Genomic DNA, 20,385 nt, shown 5'->3' with positions numbered 1-20,385 from the left:
TCTCCATCCCCTGGTAGCTTTTTGTTCCATCAAATTAAATCCTTGATGTGAGACCTTGTGTACTTGTTAGCCATTATATTAGCATAAAGTAATGAGACATCACAACAAAACAACTGCCACAGTTACATGAGGTAGAACTAGTTGGTTCACAATCCATTTCCTGTAAGTATTTAGGAAACGTGCACTTCTGCACGTGCACTTACTTTTTCACCTATCTATATTCAACACACACATATTCACACAGACAGTGAGCCAATAGTGCACGGGGGGCTGAAGGAGTGCTTTGGTATGAATTTATGATTGGTTGGGAGTGGTTTAGAAACGAGTCTTTCGGCTTTGTAAGAGGGAGACATGAGGGGATCAGCTTAACTTGAGTGGGAGTAGATAGTAGCAGTTTAATCTGACTAATAACAGAGCCTTGCAGTCCAATCATCTGTGGTTATCATCCTAATTCACTTTGCACCTGAACATTGCAACCACAGTGCACGTATTAACAAGGCAAACTCCTGTGCCCATACCCTGCCTTAGCGTCACTGCACCATCTGTGGGTTGTGGATTTAGCCCTGGCTGGCAGTGGCTGGGCTGGGACCAGAGTAGAGGCAGGTCACTGCTAAGCATGCACACTGCTGTATCAATTACAAATGGAGCTCTATGGGTGAGCGTTAGATGTTAGCAGTTAACGTGGCTCTGCGCCCAGCAATAACCAACAACATCTGGCAGGGCTGGTTCCCCACTCATGTGTCTTGTTGGCTGGTTCCCCACTTCAATGTGTCCTTGTTGCTGGTGCCACTCATGTGTCCGGTTGGCGGTGCCCATCATGTGTCTGGACTGGTTTTCCCCACTCATGTGTTCCCTGGTTGTCGACTGGTTCTGCCCACTCATGTGTCCTGGTTGGGTTGGTTCCCCCTCATGTGTCCTGGTTGGTTGGTGCCTCCACTCATCTTGTCCTGGTTGTTTAGTCCACACTGTGTCTGGTTTGGTTAGCCCCTCGCACTGTTGTCCTCATTTGGTGGTGTGCCCACTCATCGTGTCCTGGTTGGCTGTTGCCCCACTCATGTGTCCCTGGGTTGGTGGTGTCCCACTCATTGTGTCTGGTTGGCTGGTTCCCACTCATGTGTCCTGGTTGGTTGTTCCCCACTCATAGTGTCCTGGTTGGTTGGTGCCCCACTTCATGTTGTCCTGGTTGGTTGGTTCCACTCATGTGTCCTGTGTTGGCCGGTTTCTGCCCACTCATGTGTCCTGGTTGTGGTTCCCCACTATGTGTCCGGTTGGCTGGTGTCCACTCATGTGTCTGGTTGGCTGGTTCCCCCACTCATGTGTCCTGGTTGGTGTGGTTGCCCCACGTCATGTGTTCCTGGTTGGCTGGTTCCCACTCATGTGTCTGGTGGCTGTTTCCACTCATGTGTCTGTGGCTTGGTGTCCACTCATGTGTCCTGGTTGGTTAGGTCCCCTACTCTGGTGTCCCTGGTTGGTTGGTGCCCCACTCATGTGTCCTGGTTGGTTGTTCGCCACTCATGTGTCCTGGTTGGTTTGTCCGCCACTCATGTGTCCTTGGTTGGTTGCCCCACTCATGTGTCCCTGGTTGGCTGGTTTTCCACTCATGTGTCCGGTGGCTGGTGTCCACTCATGTGGTCCTGGTTGGTTAGTTTCCCACTCATGTGTCCTGGTTGGCTGGTTCCCCACTCATGTGTCCTGGTTGGCTGGTGCCCCCCACTCATGTGTCCTGTTTGGTTAGTTCCCCACTCATGTGTCCTGGTTGGCTGGTGTCCACTCATGTGTCCTGGTTGGCTGGTGTCCACTCATGTGTCCTGGTTGGCTGGTGTCCACTCATGTGTCCTGGTTGGCAGAAACAAGCCTTGAGTGTGTAGCAGGGAAAAACAAACTGACCTGGTTTACAGGGACTCTCTCTCTAGACAGGCCAAAGAGGAGGCCGGCCGGTCAGTTAGAGCAGTTATGATGAGTTTGCAGAAACAAGCCTTGAGTGTGTAGCAGGGAAAAACAAAGTGACCATAGTGAAGATGTTAAGATTCAATCATGGGCAGGATTATCATAATGTCAATGAATGACTCACATAGCCCAAGGCAGACTTTTTATTCTCTAAATTKTAGGGCTTCCATTTTGATTGACACTAACTCTCCAGCATCCTTTATGTCTCTCCACCTTCACTTTCTGATGCTGATGCACTCTTTCTTTAGCCTGGCTGATGAGACTCACGTAGTCAGTGAGGGAGAGCTGACACACTGTCTGGACAGGAGGCCGTTGTAAATGCAATATTCAAGCCGAGCTTTGATTGGCTCTCTCAGAAAAAAAATATTCTGGGGGGTTGAACTAGACTAATTTCTTATGAAAAAGAGTACAATATTGTTTGACCATTTTGTAGGTAGGCTATGTATGTATGAACATGTGACTCAACTCTACTCCATGGTAACTACATGGTAACTAGGCAGTAGGAGTTACCCAGCCTCTTCAGTCCCAGCATCTATAACCTGAGTAGGAGGGTAATGGCAGAATAGTGTTGCTGAATGATGCTCTTCTGCCTCAGTGGGAAGACACCATATGCATGTATGCACGACACACATGCACGCAGACACGCACACACACACCAGTAAAACTGAATTATGCAGTTGCCGATGGTTGGCTCCCTGTGCATGCCTCTCAGTCCTACCTTTGATAGCCAGCACTCCATGGCAGAAGTCCTTGAAGTTGATCCTGCCCTGRGCATTGGGGTCCAAGCATTTGGCCAACTTCTTCACCTGGAGACCATGGGACAGGCAACAAAAGGGTTGAACAAAATAACGAGTCATGGGTTCGGCTTCATACAATACAAAGAGAATCTATGCAAACCTACAGATGAAATTGTAAACAACCTTTCGATGTCTGACTCAGATTCTCCATGTTAAGTTGCTGACAGCTCTGTCTGTCTGTCTGTCTGTCTGTCTGTCTGTCTGTCTGTCTGTCTGTCTGTCTGTATGGTCCTGTCTGTGCTGTGTTGTCTGTCTGTGTGTGTGTGTGTGGGTGTGTGGTGTGTCTGTGTGTGTGACCTGTAGCTGTGAGCCCCCACAACCACCTGTTCTAACAGTCCTCTCTGAGTCACTATGAGTCACTACAACAACCCTCATGTTGTTATGACCTAGAGCTAAATACGGCTCTTCACACATAGAGGATCTCACTGATATAGAAGACATACATATAGAAGTGCATAAGACTGTGTGTGTATATATAATATTCTATATACAGTATATACAGGCATGCTATTGTAACAAACCGCTGCAACCAACCAATACATGCTCTCCCACCATCAACCCACATCCACATCTTTCATGTGGGCAGGAGCAGAGACACAGAGGAACTGTACTGTGCTCCTGAATGTATGCATTTAATGCACTTTAGATGGTGCCGGCAGCTCTTTCAACTCCTACTTTTTAGACTGGGCTGGTAAAAACGTGTCATGAAATTGTAATGCTGGGATAGAAGACCTGCTAGGACTGAGAATGACCGTGTGAATATCAGAGAGAATTGTGTGTGTGTGTGTGTGGTGTGTGTGTGTGTGTGTGTGTGTGTGTGTGTGTGTGTGTGTGTGTGTGTGTGTGTGTGTTCATACATTTGTGTGCGTGTGTGTGTCTGAGAATGTGGTGGAAGACAGTTCTTCAACAGACCACACACATACGATGGGTCCTCTTTCCCATCTGTCCAACCTCTGCTATACAGCTGTGCATCACCATCCCTCACCATGTAAGCCAGCTGTCAGTCAAAACACACACTGGACGGTCACGGCTCCAACACCCTAGTTACTGTCGGCACGGCAACTGGGTCAACAGGAAAATACTGGGTGAAATGAAGGTCATTGTGTTGGATAATTTGGACCAGTGAGTCTGAGTTTTTAGTAAATTAAACTCAGTTTTGCTGGATTAGAAGGAGGAGGGGGTCAGTGTGACTGTGAGTGCGKGGATAGAGGGAGTGGACAGGATAGGTCAGAATATGGGAGCAGTGAAAGGATGATGTTGAGGTTACGTGTGGCCAGTGGGACACTGAGAGGTCCAGACAGGTTTAATCTAATCTGCATCATGTTCTGTGTGTGTAACTCAAATCAAATCAAATGTATTCATAAAGCCTTTTTTACATCAGCAGATGTCACAAAGTGCTTATACAGAAACCCAGSCTAAAACCACAAACATCAAGCAATGCARATGTAGAAGCACAGTGGCTAGGAAAAACTCCCTAGAAAGGCAGGAACCTAGGAAGAAACCTAGAGAGGAACCAGGCTCTGAGGGGTGGCCAGTCCTCTTCTGGCTGTGCCGGGTGGAGATTATAAGAGTACATGGCCATTAAGGCCAAATCGTTCTTCAAGATGTTTCAAACGTTCATAGATGACCACCAGGGTCAAATAATATAGTGGCCCATATGTGGTCTAATAAAACTATTAAGAGAAGCTTTGGGGAAATTGTTTAGCTGAAAAGATTTAGCTTCATCGAGCTGCCTCTTTCTCAAATGCTCATTTAATTTTCACTAAGGTAGTTCCAACATGAGAATTCAGGGTCCATATAGACCTATTCACTACATCTGCTGAGGAGAGTGTTGATGCTACATGCATAGCTGAACACCCACACTACCTACTATTAATAGCACCCCTTTTTAACCCCTATCCACATCATCAAGCGGTACCGGAGCACCAAATCTAGGTCCAAAAGGCTCCCCCAAGCCATAAGACTGCTGAACAATTAATCAAATGGACACCCGGACTTAGTTTTTACACTGCTGCTACTCGCTGTTTATCATCTATGCATAGTCACTTTACCCGTACCTACATGTACAAATTACCTCGACTAATCTGTACTCCTGCACATTTACTCAGTACTGGACCCCCTGTATATAGCCTCGTTACTGTTATGTAATTCCACTGTGTTACTTTTTATTTTCACTTTATTTTTATTTAGTAAATATTTTCTTAACTCTATTTCTTGAACTGCACTGTTGGTTAAGGGCTTGTAAGTAAGTATTTCACGGTAAGGTCTACTACACCTGGTGTATTTGGCGCATGTGACAAATAAAAATKTATTTGATTTGATTCAATCCATGTGCCCACAGTCCATGCAAAGCATCCCAAAGGAACCAATCAGAGCTAATGTTCCAGAGAAGTGATAAGCAACAGAACACGGGGGAGCCAATCAACACTAATGTTCCAGCCCTGTGACATACAGTGGAACACAAGGGACTTGTGTTCAGATGAACAACAACCTATTTTTGGATGGGCCTTACTTCAGTATCATTGTTTATTATCAACAACAGTTAAAACATCAAGACCAAACTGGTATCATTTAGCCAATGACAAAGTCGGGAGTGTATGGGTTGTCCCGTTAAAACTGGTCTGAGATCAGTTTATGCTTATCAACCTCTGGGATGTCGAGTGCATCCATCCCCAACTCACAATCAGAACAGTAGGACACACTGCAGSACAGTGGACTCCTGTAGAGCTACGCAGATCTGCCTGTTATGCATACTATGGCACCCTATTTTGACCAGGGGGACCAGGACCCATAGGGCTCTGGTCAAAAGTAGTGCACTATATAGGGACCCTATTCCCTATATAGTGCACTACTTTTTTTCCACTACTGCACTACTGCCATTTCGGACACAGCCTATGACTCATTCTTACTGGAAAAAGCCTGTGTGGAGACAGGCAAAGTGGTCTATTACCAACCTAATTACATTTACAAAGATACAGAGCACCAATTAAAATGGTTCATTGTTCACATACAGAGAGTGCCAATTCACTACACACAATTATTATTCAGACAGAGCAGGTCAGAGAGGGGTTAGGATAAGATAACGTCTCTTGTGTGCTTTGCACTGTTTCTATTCTAGGCTATATATCTGTTTCTGAATCTACACAGGCAGGTCTATGCATGCTCGCTCCCTGCTCACACAATCACTCAGCCCRGTTCAGCAGAGCGCAGCCATGCCATGACAAATGGCAGACGGCTTGTGTTAGGCCTAATTTATAACAGAGAAAACTCCTTTACTAAAACAAACCTGTCTGTCTATGTTTATTACTATGTTGAGGCTGAAACATTATATAAAATTTCAAAAGGCTGATGCAATTGAGAGCTATTGGCTATAGTTAATTAATACTGCCAGAAGAACACAATTAGCCTATTTTCCAGTCTCTCTCTCTCAGTAGTTGACCTAATTTCTCTACCACAAAATAACACATTTGGACGAAAATGAGTTTCACTTTTTGGGCCAAAATTAGAGCCCGAATACACGGAATGAGAGTGAAAGGCTGAATCAGATTATCTCACTGGAAAGTGTTACTGAGCTCTCCTCCACAGCTACACTGAAAACTAGTTCTAACGTTACTTGAAAATAAAATCTCACGTTTATCTTGTTTTTTAGCATCCAAGTAAATATACCTTTACAGGTGTAAGGCACTTTGTTCAGCTTTTGGTACACTTTGAACTATGTTTATTTGCAGTCAACGCTGTAAGAACGATCAAATAAAGCACACATTTACCAAAATGATTTACCAAGAGCCTGTTCCACTTTATGGTAACGTTATAGGCTATATGTTTTGAATAGCCAAACATAAATTAATTTGTAAGTAAATATCTATGAATGTGTAATAACATAGTCTGCACGACATAAAACACAACAAGAAACATAGAAACAAAGCCTTTAAAACGTATAAACAAACGCTACTGTAGCGTACTCCATGAAACACCAGGTGATGCTTGATAGGAATTTATATTACCTCGTCTCCTTGGCCGAACTGTGAACCGAGGTCTACGAAATGCTCCACGCGAATGAAACCATCCGAATCCTCATCGCACACATCGAACACCTCTTTGAGTTTTCTGAGGAACAGCAAGAGCTGCTCCGGGTCGGGAAGGCCACTTTCCATCGGAAGTTTGTTGTCCTGAGGTTGAAAACCCGACTTGAACACCGAAGCAGAGGGCGCCATCCCGGAGGCGAGAACCGCCGCTGCGCTGAGCGCGCTCGAGAGCAGTGCGTGCGTGACAGAATCAGTAGAGCGCGAGGACCACTGGATGCTGAGAGTTGGAAGAGGTTGACATAGATACACAAGCGGGAAAAACCTATAAACAGCAGCCAGGATTAAATGGATAAAAATATAATGAATAGAACGAACGAATCACTTACTTGAATGGGGACATCCGTCCTAGTCATTATATTTCCATGCGTTTAATCCTATACCTATATGCGAAATCCAGACAGATCATTTTTGATCAACTGGGCCCTGATGACAGGTTGGCTACTGTTAAAAAATCACCACCAGAGGGCGAAGTCGTTCAAGACACATTTTTTGTCCTGAATGAGCAGCCTGCCACACGTTTCAGTTTTTGAGATTTTGATGTCCACATAACATGCTTTTTATTGTAAATGTCTGCATATGATTCTGTGAGAATGTCGATGTTGACCTGTGATATCTCTGTGTACAGTACACTATAAAGCAGATGCTATTCAATACATTTAATAGTAGGTCTAAACCACCTAAACCTCAATGTCTATGGCCCCCATTGGGTCTCTCCATACATTCTGCCCCATGCTGACTGGTCTAGTCCGTGCACCCCCCATAATCCACCCGTACCCTATCTGTTTGTGTTGATGGCATCAATACTGGATTTCCTGTTCAGTGATAAAAAATAACAGAGTGCCTTTTTAGCATCCTTTTCACCCCGCCTCAGCATTAAATGTGTAGTCTTAAAGGAATAGTTTAGTATTTTGTTCATTAGTCCGCTGTTAGTGATAGCTCGCCCAAATTACAAAATGGCATACAGGCTACTGGTATTCCTTATTATGTTAGCAGTCTATGGACAATGTATGACAGCAATCCATGCTTGGTTTTTGTTTACCTGGTCACTGTCTCCAAATCCTAACTTTTTTTGCATGTGTGGCACAAAGGTACTGATATTAGCATTGTTTTGTGCTTACTGACCAAATCACCCTAAAGTATCTCAAATTGATTGTGTAGCTCAGGGAAGTTACTATAGATGATTTGGACATGAAGCATGAAAAATGCTTATATCAGTACCATTGACTTGCATTGGATTTGTGCCAATAGTGGAAACAGTGACCATGTAAACAAAACCAAACCAGTGATTACTGTCTTACCTTGCCCATAGATTGCTAACACGGTAAGGAAACCAATATGTAATTTTGTAATTTGGATGAACTATCCCTTTAACACATTCCCAAAAATGTCAGCAGCCAAGTTGGTGTGTTTTGCGAACTATCCCTTTAAGTTTATCAACCTCTTGCTACGGACTAATAAAATGTCTGCCAAATGAAAGAATTTGAAACGATACAAGCCAAGTTTAAATAAAACATCACATGTAACTGAAACTCTATAGCAGGCAGGTCAGCTTTGTATCTGTCTCTTATACACATCTAGATGTGTATAAGAGACAGGACTAATAAAATGTCTGCCAAATGAAAGAATTTGAAACGATACAAGCCAAGTTTAAATAAAACATCACATGTAACTGAAACTCTATAGCAGGCAGGTCAGCTTTGTATCATGTACAAACCAACATACACTAGTGCCAATAATAGCTTGGCTACATATTCTCAGTTATGACAAACATACATTTGAAGTAGGCATTGTATTTTATAGTTTTATAGTAAAACATTTCATATGACAGATTGGAGTAACAAATCATCATTAAAGATGCATAAGCAAAGGTTTTTCGGATTTCACAAACAGCATACAATACATGAATGAATCCCAAACATGTACATAATATTGAAGATCATTCGCCAATGTTATTCATTATTGATTATTCTCTATTATTATTATCATTATTATGTATTCATTATTTTTTACTGTTGTTGATTACATTATCTCACTTCGCTTTAGCAACAGTGTCATTCATGCTAATAAAACATAACTGAATCTGGTAAGAGATTAGAGGTCATTTGAAGTGAATTGGTATTGGTCCAGTCATTTCTGAACACGTCTCATTTACAGACAGTGCTCCTTTTAGTACTGCAGTCAGTGGAGACAGGCTATCTATCATTACCATTCCCCGCATAGAGAACTACTTTGTGCAGTATATAGGGAATAGTGTGCCATTTGAGACACACATTTCTTTCATTACCACCTCTCACATAAATCTCTGTTATTAGACGGCTCATCATCCCAACTGCACTGAACGTCACTCTCTATTGCAGAGAGTTAGTGTCAAGTTCTTTGGATAAGAATACGAATAAATAATGTTAATATCGCGAGTACCCTGCGTTGAGCTAAATGCTCCATTTTATCAGTCTCTTCGTCAAGACGTTTCAGCCCATCCAGGCTTGATGTCACTTATCTTCTAAAGTCACTGTTCTCAGTGCATTGTGGGATRCCCCAGTATCACGCCAGCCCTCATAGAGCTGGGTTGTAGTCTTAGTGCACGCCCTAGCAAAATGTTTTGCAACGGATAACCAAAACAAGTATTTATTATTGAACAACTTCAGCTTGTCCCTCCCCGTGTCAGACTCTTTTCTTCCATTTGGTGCCTAGTGAATATGACCCTGGTTAGTGTAGGCAAAGCATCATATCACTTTATACAGTAAATAACCCTGTACAGTTCCTTCAAGTTCATGTGTTTCTATTCTACAACACAGTGTTGTGTTGTCGTCTGTTTCTCTCTGCCGTTGCTGTGAAGGCCCTAGCAACTTGTGGCTGGGTCCTGTTCATTATGTCACACCGTAACTAAACAAAAACGCCAGGTGGGACTGTAGGCCGGAGTTCAGAGCCATGTCTGAGGAACATTCAGGAGTGAATGGATCACCTGTCAATCAAAACCACTCCAGTCAAACATACAGTAAGTACTTTACTATTTGGGGGTTTGCTACTATAGTGCCAGGCTTTCACTGAGAGCCCATTGTGAAGCTCAGTTCTGTTATTTGAGGCCTGCAGAGAAAAACACCCTCAAGGCCCATGGTATTTATTTTAAAAAATGTCACCCTTCCCTTGTCAATGTTCTCAGTCAAGTTTGAGGATTCTGTTAAAACAAAATCAAGCTAGTCAATGAACTTATGTGTGTCTCCATACATCCAGTGCTGTGGTGGCAAGGCCACTTCGTTGAGATGGCCRCATTCCTTGCTACACTTGCACGACTGGATGAACATGGCGTCTCTCTGGAAACGCTCGCCATCCGGGCACACAAAAGTCACAGGAACGGTGCGCGTGCGACGCGGCGAGCAGCAGCGGCCATCCGTACACGCGCCGCAGTAATTGGGCCGGTAGAGGCGGACACTCTGACACTCGCCATACGACAGACACATGGCTTCTGGGGCTTTTGGGGTCGGGGAGCACTTCTTGCCCTTCTGTAAAGGGATGAGAAGGAGGAGGGGGATGAGGATGAGAGAGAAAGAGGGAGATAATCAGAGAGGGCAGAGGAAAGTAAAAGTTTCATGCTGTACTGTTGGGGCACCTGTATTGTTTCAATAAAATGACAAACTTTTGCAGACATCTTTAAAATATCTTTGAATAAATGTCCGGAAGGCCTATGCAACCAAATCATCATGAACTTATCACTTATCACTAACAAAGTGTCAGTACTGAAAACAAAACAAAAAGTTAATTCAATTATGGTAAAGTTATGCAATTAACTGAACACAGTGACAAAACAAMGTTTTAAATCAAACTCACTGAAACTCATTAATCTTGCACTCAGACAGACAGGGGCCTTATTAGTCTCAGTGGTAAATCAGCCATAATCTCCCAGTCCCCAGTCGTTCGTCCCAAATGGCACCCTGTTCCCTACATAGTACACTACTTTTAACCAGAGCCTTATGGGCACTGTCCAGAGCCCTATGGTCCCTGGTCAAAAGTAGTGCACTAAATAGGGAATAGGGTGGCATTTGGGACATAGGCACTGAGCCAGAGAAACAGAGGAGGATTAATATAGACACACCATCTCCCTGGCTGAGTGCACAGGGCCCAGGCGCCTAGCTATGGACAGTTGCTTGGCAGGAATGCCGTGGGTGGGGTGGRGGGGACTATATTTAAAAGGGCGCCACCGCCAGTGTGAGTAAATCAACGCTAGTCTGTTCCCACCGGGACGTGCTCCGCAGAGGAAACAGTYTAGGGGGTTGGGGTTTGTTATCAAAGTGATACCAGATCAGTAGATGATAAGGGAGATATTATTGCCTGGGATGATGACGATGATGATGATGATGAAAATATGTGCAGTCACACTCTCTTCTCTTGTACTGCATGATTGTGCTCATACTGATTGGCACAGACACACACACACACACTACACACACTACACAGTTGCATATTGCGTTGTCTAAATAAAGAATTTACCTTGGGTGGGATGGCTACGTCACCACAGGGCCGGATGGTGCAGAGGCGCGTCTCTCTATCCAGCTTACACTGGGCGTTGTCGTTGGAGATGCGTGAGGACACTCCCATCCCACAGCTTCGTGAGCACTGGGACCAGTCCGTTGTCTGGACAACACACTTCTCCAACGAATGCTTCCATACTGGGAAGGGTGGGAGGAAGAGGAGCGCGGGAGACAAAGGGGAGGAAGGAAGGGAGTTATAGGGAGAATATACCACAGAGGGAAGAAATCAGGATATATGACTGGCTGATGTACAGACAAACATGAGTAACTATCGACCAATAGTCATCAACTATTATACCAAAAATGCTAATAGCGCTAGCGAAGATGGCTCAGTGTACATGATAAGCTACAGCCAAGTATCTATCATGATCAATAACAATGCATTTGGTCAATGTCAAGAGTGCAACAGCTCCTCACCAGGCAGGTGCTTGTAGCCTTGTTCATTCTCCCAGCCCTTGCCTCTCTCCACCAGCTCATTGCCCAGTGTGTTATCCGGCTGGTACTGGWMTGGCTGAGGTTTGGGTTGTGTTGGTTGSCGATKTTGCTTGGTGGGGGGAAGGCGCCAGGTACCCTTGTGGCAGTCCACAGTGAAGCAGCACTGCCCTGGCACCCTGACCAGCTGGGGGTAGGGGCAGGAGGGGATGGCGGGGGGCAGACGGTTGGCACAGAGCAGGGAACAGCCAACGACGCCGTCGATGCAGGTACACTGGTGTTTACAGCCGGCGCGGAAATTCTCACTGTTCTGGTAGATCCTCCCGTTRTACTCACACGTACGACCCTCCTTTCTCGCTGTTAAGAGAGGGAAATGAGGAGAATGCATTGAATTCCATTGAATTCAGCTCAGCACAGTACAGTACAGTTAGGTACAGTTCAGTACAACTCAATTCAACTTCATAATTCCTTTAGAGGCAATTTAGATGGATACTAAGACCACTTTGAGGTAGTAACATATATATACACATATACATACACATTAAACCATCAGCAGGACCAATGAACTGTTTACGATCCACAGTATGCAATGTGCTATCATGTAACGAGGGGGTATTTTGGGAACCCTACTTCCATGTCTCTGGAGAGTCTAAATATGAGGATGTGTTTTAAAGTCAAAGTACAAGAACCTCCACTGACAATCCCAGGTATGACCGGGAGGAATCTGCCATATACTCCGGTTACACCAGCTGAAACCCCCTTTACGCAATCCTCCTCTTAACAACCAGCCGTCGGCCACCACACTCACCCCGGGGAGGCACGAGAGGGGCAATAACCGACACTGACATGGCACACAGACTGTAACCCAGAGAGAACATTCAGATCTAGAGGGAGGTCAAAGGTCAGAGAAAGGGCAGAGGAAGGAAGTCTTGTGAGTAAGAATCCAGAAGAGTCTGTCTCCATATCACGGACACGGTGGAGCCTCCATTCTTAGTCTATGAAGGATTGGAATCTTGGTTTGATGTAGATAGAACTAGTTCCATTTTGGTCTGTGAGATTGAGCTCCATAAGGAATCGACTTAACATCCAAATGTCCTCCCCCATTGGGATACAACGTGTTAAGTCCTGGGGCTGTGGTGACTTTCAACACATGGTTTAGTCCTACAGTAATGTTTCTTATACATGCACCCTAAGATGCTATCACATAAAAACTCAGCATCAACTAACTACTACACATCACACTTGACAAGATATACACATACACTATTTATACCTCATCATAGTTCCAACACTGAACACCTGCGACCTACATTACACACTTTGAATCCTAACACTTTTACAATACACACTTCCAAACGCCCCCACTTCCTCCCCCTATCACAACCTTACCCCTGCAGATGCCCTGGGCCAGGGTCACGTCATTGCCGTAGTTGCACTCCAGTCCCTTGTGGTGGTCGCAGGGCATCGTGGGGCTGCAGTCCTGGTTCAGCTGGGAGGCACACACCTTGCAGCACCCGCAGCCGTCGGCCACCGCACTCACCCCGGGGGGGCACGAGAGGGGCATGGCTGGACACTCACATACCGCCGGGCAGCTGGCACCCACCTGGAGGAGGGTGGAGGAGAGAGGAAGGGGGGGAGAGAGGAGAGGTTTAGGTTCATAGGCATAAACAGAGAGAAGCATAGGAAAGTAAAAAGATCATTTTTGTAATGTAATTTCTTGCTGTRGTCTGCTTTCATGGGTAAAACACTACTAGTGATAAAGATGTTCTAGGAGTCTATTTTGATCATTTTATATTCATTGTGAGATGTCAACTGATTATTTAACATGATTATTGTGTCCCATTTGGAGTGATGTTGAACACTGTTTACAATGAATTTATGTACTTTAACTTCAATGTGAAGTACCAATTTAATTTGCTCATATTATTTCTACCCCTTCATCCCTGTGGATGTTTTGTTTGTCTAGGCAGCTGTTTAAGTGTTGTACCCAATCCCCTGCCAACTCGTGATTCGAGTCACAGTACATCACTCTTCCTTGCCAACTTCTTCTAGAAAAAAATCTACAGTATGTAAAAGTCCCACCCTCAGACAGTGAGTTAAAGTTATTTGACAAGCACAAACATGCCTATAAAAAAAAGACACAATTCAAGGTAGGACTGGTTGGCTACAAAAATAGTCGGTTACATTTTACATTACAGTGCCCTTATAACTGTGATTATTCCTGTAATCACAGTGTAACAAGTATTGYAATTACTCATTAGTACACTGGGTTAGGGTTAAGGATTACTACTGATAAGTACATTGTAACTAATTGTAACAATGAGTAATTACAAAACTGTTACACTGTAATTACACGAGCAGTTACACAGTAGYACTGTCTTGTAAAAGTGTTACCAAATAGTCTGTAGGCTACAGCAGTTTGAAAATATATATCTTCAGGCAACAGAACAGTTCGACAAAAGTTTTCATTTGTGTCTCTAAAATACAATTACTTGTGTATGACAGTCAAATCACCTCCAAATGGTTATTGCAAACAGCCTAAGCGCTCCACTCATCCGTTGCTATTTTGTTACATGATTTGYATATGATCAAAATCATACCAATTTGACAGCTGCCAAGGTGATACGACTTACCTGACTGGTGACTGCCATTGTCAAGAAAACAAAGATGACACGTTTTGCCATAATTATTGAAAATTCCAATGAAACATTAGACAGTTGTCAAAAAAAACAAGCTCTGATCTTGTTATTAGTCCGCTTGAAGACAGTTCTGAACTTTTAAAACCTCTTTCAAGAATAGACTACAATCGCACAGTTGCGTTAGATGAATAGAAGTCGTTGAAGTGTAGAGAACAGTTCTTTTTATCCCTTCCTCGAGATCGTCACAGCACTCTAAAAAAATCATTCAACAGAGAGAGTATCCTGATCTACTTTATACCAACTCGTGAGCTCCGCAGAAACTCTGCCCATGCGTCGCCATATGTCCAGCCAATTATCATTCGGGCAGCGGGCCAGACATTCCAAATGGGTGGAGTTAAGGAGAGGGCTACAAATTAATTAGGGGGCGTGCTTGGGGATGAATACCGTCATTCATAAAAATCCGTAGAAGTAGTCCGTGTTTATTTTATTGGCTGGACGAAAATGTAACCGGTGCTTTTAAGTCACATTTAGGTTTACTGACATTCCACCTTTGTAGCCACCGCTCTGCTAACACCAAGATAAATACACCCGGCTTGCTGGTGAGCGCTGCAGACACTCCCAGTACAGTACAGTAATACTTAGCAACAGCACCTCAGGAAAGGTGAAGCATTCCGGTGGTTTTGATACTAGTGTAACAGTACAAAAAAAATTAAGTAGTCAAGGTGTAATGCAAAACATTAAAGTTATATTAATAGTATAGGTATTACACGATTTCAGGGAAGTGAGACCTTGTCTACCTACTTGTGGCTTAATAAAACCTTGTCCATTTTATGGACTGCACAGATGTGTTTCTTTACTTCCTATGAACTGTCTACGTTCACTAAAGAATATGTACTGTCTGGGTCTTGATTGTTTAAAACGACCCCATGTCTGCCTAGCTTTCAGTCTTGAATTGGGGTGGTCTGTGCTGACACAGCCATGAGGATAGACCTTGGTGTGTATTGTAAAGTTAATGGTTAACCCTGTTTATTACTAAAAGCCCATTTGAGCCCATTGTGCGTCTTCTCCCAGACTCCAACTCAATACTACATTCCCATTTTTCCCATCAAGTTCTCTTTCTTTGTGGTTAGCTACTCCCTTGTGCTCTTTCCATTCCTGACACACCTCAAACACACAACCCTTATTTGATGAAAGAATGTATGAAATATGATAGGGAGAATGTGCAGGTGAAAACCATATGAATGGTTAACAGTCATATTGGTCTCCTATAGACTGCCTATAGCAGCATTGCTATTGATAGCAACAGTTACTACTCAATAGAGCGTTGTAGTCCATAGAGCTCATATGTAAATAGAATGGCCTCTTTGAACTGGCAGGTGTTTCATTGTTTCTCTTTGAGGGGCAGTGGTTCCTTATTTGAGTTGTGATCCCCGAAAGCCTTTTGAATGAACCTGGTTCCTCTAGAGTTTTCTTCCTAAGTTTCTTCCTTCTAGGGAGTTTTTCCTAGCCACTGTGCTTTTGCTCTTTGGGGTTTTAGGCTGGGTATCTGCAAAGCACTTTGTGATAACTGCATATGTTTGAATTTGATTGATTGCAATATCAGCGATCCGGTAGCGACTAGCCACAACTTACCAGCTAGTCCTGACACACCATTCAGGAAACACTGCTGTAGGGCGTAGAAGCTGTCTGCATCCCAAATGGAATGCTATTCCCTATATAGTGCACTACTTTTGATCAGAGCCCTGTAGGCCCAGATAAAAAGTATTGCACTGTAAAGGGAATAGGGTACCATTTGGGATGCATGCGGTCTGTCTGTCACCAGTGGTAATGATGTGACCATTGGAGACGGAAGTCATAGCCCATCTATTTTAATCCAGGGGTACAGGATTTGAGAGACCTATTTAACCAGCGACCACAGGTTTTCGCCACATCACTGAGCTGGACGAGACAAACTGGGACATAGATTTTTTTTTTTTAAACATGCTTTTTCAAAGACTAAGGCACCAGCCCATTTGAGAACAAGTCAAGTTGGAGGTTATTCCTGGTCTGACAATTGTTGAGGTGACTGTCAGAAGCCATATGATAAATAGGCCACCGGAGCACAATACTAYGGCTGTCCCAAATGGCACCCTATTCCCTATGTATCCCCATTTGGGATACATATTATGACACAACGGAAGAGAGAAATAGCTGATATTGTGTTTCTAAGGCTAGTCACACAGGTTGAACACAATACTGATAGACAGTACATTAGAGATTGAGGAGCACAATACTATGGTTGCATCCAAAATGGCTCCCTATTCCCTATGTAGTGCAGTAGTTTTGACCAGAGCTCTATGGATTTTGGTCAAAAGTAGTCCACTATGTAGGGAATAGAGTGTGCTTATGACACAACGGAAGAGAGAAACAGCTGATATTGTGTTTCTAAGGCCAGTTACACAGGGTGAACACAAAGCATGGAACTGGATACAGATAAGACAGTGCAGGAGACAATGAGTGAGTGGCTGAGAGCAGAACGGGGAGAACAAGGAGACCAAAGGAAGCGATGGACAAAAAACTGGGCTGAGAAGAAGACTGTGGGAGAAGACTTGCCTGAGAGGGAGAAGAAATGGAGAGAAAGGAGGCGTACAGGGATAGAGGGGGAGAAGAGGAGAAAGGGAGGACAGGTGTTCTGTGGTAACTGAGTTTGTTTTTTCAAGGGGAGGAGGTAGCATACTCCACGTCTCCTGCTCCACCCCTATATGTGGTGCTACTGACAATATGGCGTGAGGTACAGTATTCCACACAAAAACAAGCTCTGGGGTGAAGTTTCCCCTAGGTACAGACCTAGAATCAGCTTCAACTCCCCAAATCCAAACCTTAACCATTATGGGGAAAGTGTAAAACTGACCCAAGATCATCATCTATAGGCAACTTGGCTTGGTCTTACCCAGCATATATTATAACCTTAACATTTAAGATACCTTAAAATACACATTTGCCTAGATATTAATTATTAAATGTAGAGGGCTAAATACAATATGTTAAATAATTGAATTCCACTAATTATCTAAATAAGTCTGAAATAGGTAGACTGAGAGAAAGTTTAGTAGTCATATTCTGAAACAGAAAATAAAATAAGTTTGTGTATGAATGTGAAGAGAAGGTAGGGGGAGAAGGAAGAGAGAAGGGGCAGAGGAGAAAGAGGGGAAAAGAGAGAAAGAGGAATTTGGAGTTCCTCCTAGTTATCATTCACTGAACAAAAATATAAATGCAAMGTGCAACAATTTCAAAGATTTTACTGAGTTACAGTTCATAAAAGGGAATCAGTCAATTGAAATAAATTCATAGGCCCTAATATATGTATTTCACGACTGGGAATACAGATATGCGTCTGTTGGTCACAGATAACGTAAAAATAAGGTAATGGCGTGGATCAGAAAACCAGTCAGTATCYGGTGTGACCAACATTTGCCTCATGTGGTGCMACACATCTCCTTCGCATAGAGCTGATAAGGCTTTTGATTGTGGAATGTTGTCCCACTCCTCAATGGCTGTGTAAAGTTGCTGTATATTGGCAGGAACTGGAACCGGCTGTCGTACATGTCGATCCAGTGCATCCCAAACATGCTCAACGGGTGACATGTCTGAGCATTTGCCCGGTTACGAAGCCTAACTGCAGTCAGGTCAATGACAAGCTCCCTGTAGATAAGACAGGTAGCACAGAAATTGCTTCATTGTTTTGCTTAAACCCACAATTACATCAGCTGGCCGGTTGCGATGGTTTCAGACATCCTGCAGGTGAAGAAGGCCGGGTTGTGGAGGTCCTTGGTCTTGGCATAGTTGCACATCGTGGTCCGCAGTGAAGCCGTTGACCTACTGCAAAATTCATTCTCTTAAAACGACATGGTGGCTTATGTAGGGAAATGGACATTAAATGATCTGGCAACAGCTCTCTGGTGGATATTCCTGCATTCCCAGCATGCCAATTTGCATCCCTAAAAATTTGAAACATCTATGGAATTGTCGTGTGACAAACTGCACACCTTTGTCCCCCAGCACAAGGTAGGACATGTGTAATGGATAATGCTCGTGCTGTTTAATCCAGGTGTGGCATATCAAGAAAGCTGTACATGGTGGATGGATTAAACTGGCAAAGGAGAATAACTATCCCAGAATGAAGAAAAGCTTTGTGCTTGTGTGGAACATTATTGGGATCTTTTGTTTCAGCATGAACACCTTTACAAGTTAGCATTTATATTTTTGTTAAGGTGTATTTTTTTTTATTTAATTGGCGTTTTAAAAAAATGCATCATAGTACCCCCTACTGGCGACAGGCAAAATGAATTAATATTCTTAGTAGTGATTGTAGGTGCTGTCTTTTTACAATTTCAACCATTTTTCTTTCAAGTGCAATGCATAGCTGCAATGTGAAAAGCCAACTTCTCTAATTAGTAAGTTAGAAAATTCTGGTAACTTTCCCAACATTCCCAGGCAGGGAATAAGCAGAGAATCATCCAACAGCAATTTCAGAAAATTGCCAGAATTTTTCAACCCTATTAGTAAGAAAAAGAAGATACAGTGACATAACATTGTATAAAACATTTTAATGTCAATGATTTCATTAAGCAAAAATAGAAACAACCACCATTAACAGGGAAAATAACATTAAAACTGCAGCCTTGGGAGGATAGGATAAAAATCAAATAAAAAGTGATGCTTAATGAACTGGGAGATCAGGGAGAGGCATTTAAAAAAAGAAMTAAAAAATGATTATTTTATTCTCCCTCTCCAAAAAAGACCGAGACAGAGGGGCACGGACATGTCGTCTTCACTGGTCAGGGGGCGACTTTCATCTGGACTGTTCAACTGAAACAAGAAAAGAGGGAGGTTAGTTTATAGCATCAAGCAGTGTACCCACATAAAATTACTTGCAGATGCTGGGCACAAAAAAATAGATACCTTCAGCATAAGACAGCTATACAGACCACATACTTGGAATGACTAGGTAATAAACAAATGCTCTAAAGTGGCTCATCAACAATTCCTTTGAAGGAACAATTGCAAGCAGTACTGGCATAATGAAGGCTATTACAAAAACCAAAAGAATAAATAAGTGAAAACATGGTTGTCTGAAATGGCATCCTATTCTCTATATAGTGCACTACTTCTAACCAGAGCCTATGTGGCTCTGATCAAAAGTAGTACCCTACATAGGGAATAGGGTGACATTTAAGACAAAAACCATGAAAAAAAAAAAAACATGAAATCCAAATGAGTGCTAGACTAGTTGGATATAGCTTACTGTAGGTGGAGATGTCAATCTCTTCTGGGAGCTCTGCCACGTTGACCTCAAAGCGGTCCTGCACATCGTTCAGGGTCTTAGCGTCAGTCTCGTCGGACACAAAGGTCACGGCCAGACCTTTCGTCCCGAACCTGCCTGCACGGGCCACTCTGTGCAGGTAGGTGTCGGAATCCTCGGGCATGTCGTAGTTGAAGACGATGTTGACGCGCTCAATGTCCATCCCTCGGCCAAACAGGTTGGTGGCCACCAGGATCCGCCTTTGGAAGTCCTTGAACTGCTGGTACCGGGAAAGCCTGGGGGAGGAAGGGAGGCATCCACAGACTTAGAATAAGTAGAACAGGCATTATACTTCCTGCTTCACTCCTGTGGGTACACTGAAACTGTGACCCACAAATATGTTGTCTGAGAGAAAGTTATTGTTCAGTCCCTCTGGATAACAGCTTCTGCTACATGACTATTATAGAAAATGTGCAAGTAAATGAGATTCTCAATTTGATTGTGCAACTCCTCATTCCTCCTTTTGAAAAAAAAGAAGAAAGAAAAGTCAACAGTAACTGAGAGGAGGAAATGTGCTTGTATGAAATTAGATGACATTTAACCCAAATTAAAATGTGTATAGTAAAAAGACATTTAACTAGACATTTTATGGATAAAAACAATATGCTACTTATCGTT

General features: G+C 43.4%; 3 protein-coding genes across 3 annotated transcripts in view; all 3 read right to left on the bottom strand.

Moving 5' to 3' along the window:
* Positions 1-7,040, bottom strand: part of LOC112075483 (rab11 family-interacting protein 4A-like) — a 15,726-nt gene extending 8,686 nt beyond the window's left edge. The window contains exons 1-2 of the mRNA XM_070440928.1: positions 6,749-7,040; positions 2,666-2,753 (exon numbers count right to left, since the gene is read on the bottom strand). Of these exons, the coding sequence (XP_070297029.1) occupies positions 2,666-2,753; positions 6,749-6,958 (298 nt within the window). The 5' untranslated portion in view covers positions 6,959-7,040. The remainder of the gene's footprint in view (positions 1-2,665; positions 2,754-6,748) is intronic.
* Positions 7,041-8,610: 1,570 nt separating this feature from the next.
* LOC112075481 (CCN family member 1) lies at positions 8,611-14,746 on the bottom strand. Its single transcript, XM_024142480.1, has 5 exons — positions 14,421-14,746; positions 13,177-13,390; positions 11,773-12,144; positions 11,315-11,493; positions 8,611-10,329 (listed from the first exon to the last, which is right to left on the bottom strand). The coding sequence occupies exons 1-5, from the start codon at positions 14,469-14,471 to the stop codon at positions 10,024-10,026; spliced, it is 1,122 nt and encodes a 373-aa protein (XP_023998248.1). The 5' UTR covers positions 14,472-14,746; the 3' UTR covers positions 8,611-10,023.
* Positions 14,747-18,992: 4,246 nt separating this feature from the next.
* LOC112075482 (ATP-dependent RNA helicase DDX39A) overlaps positions 18,993-20,385 on the bottom strand; it is a 4,034-nt gene continuing 2,641 nt past the window's right edge. Inside the window, exons 4-5 of the mRNA XM_024142481.2 lie at positions 19,711-20,003; positions 18,993-19,274 (exon numbers count right to left, since the gene is read on the bottom strand). Of these exons, the coding sequence (XP_023998249.2) occupies positions 19,258-19,274; positions 19,711-20,003 (310 nt within the window). The 3' untranslated portion in view covers positions 18,993-19,257. The remainder of the gene's footprint in view (positions 19,275-19,710; positions 20,004-20,385) is intronic.

Source organism: Salvelinus sp. IW2-2015, unplaced genomic scaffold (genome assembly GCF_002910315.2).
Source record: "Salvelinus sp. IW2-2015 unplaced genomic scaffold, ASM291031v2 Un_scaffold3189, whole genome shotgun sequence".
NCBI classification, from domain to species: Eukaryota; Metazoa; Chordata; class Actinopteri; order Salmoniformes; family Salmonidae; genus Salvelinus; species Salvelinus sp. IW2-2015.
Note: the sequence above shows the minus strand (reverse complement) of the source record. Positions and strands in the feature narration are given on the sequence as shown.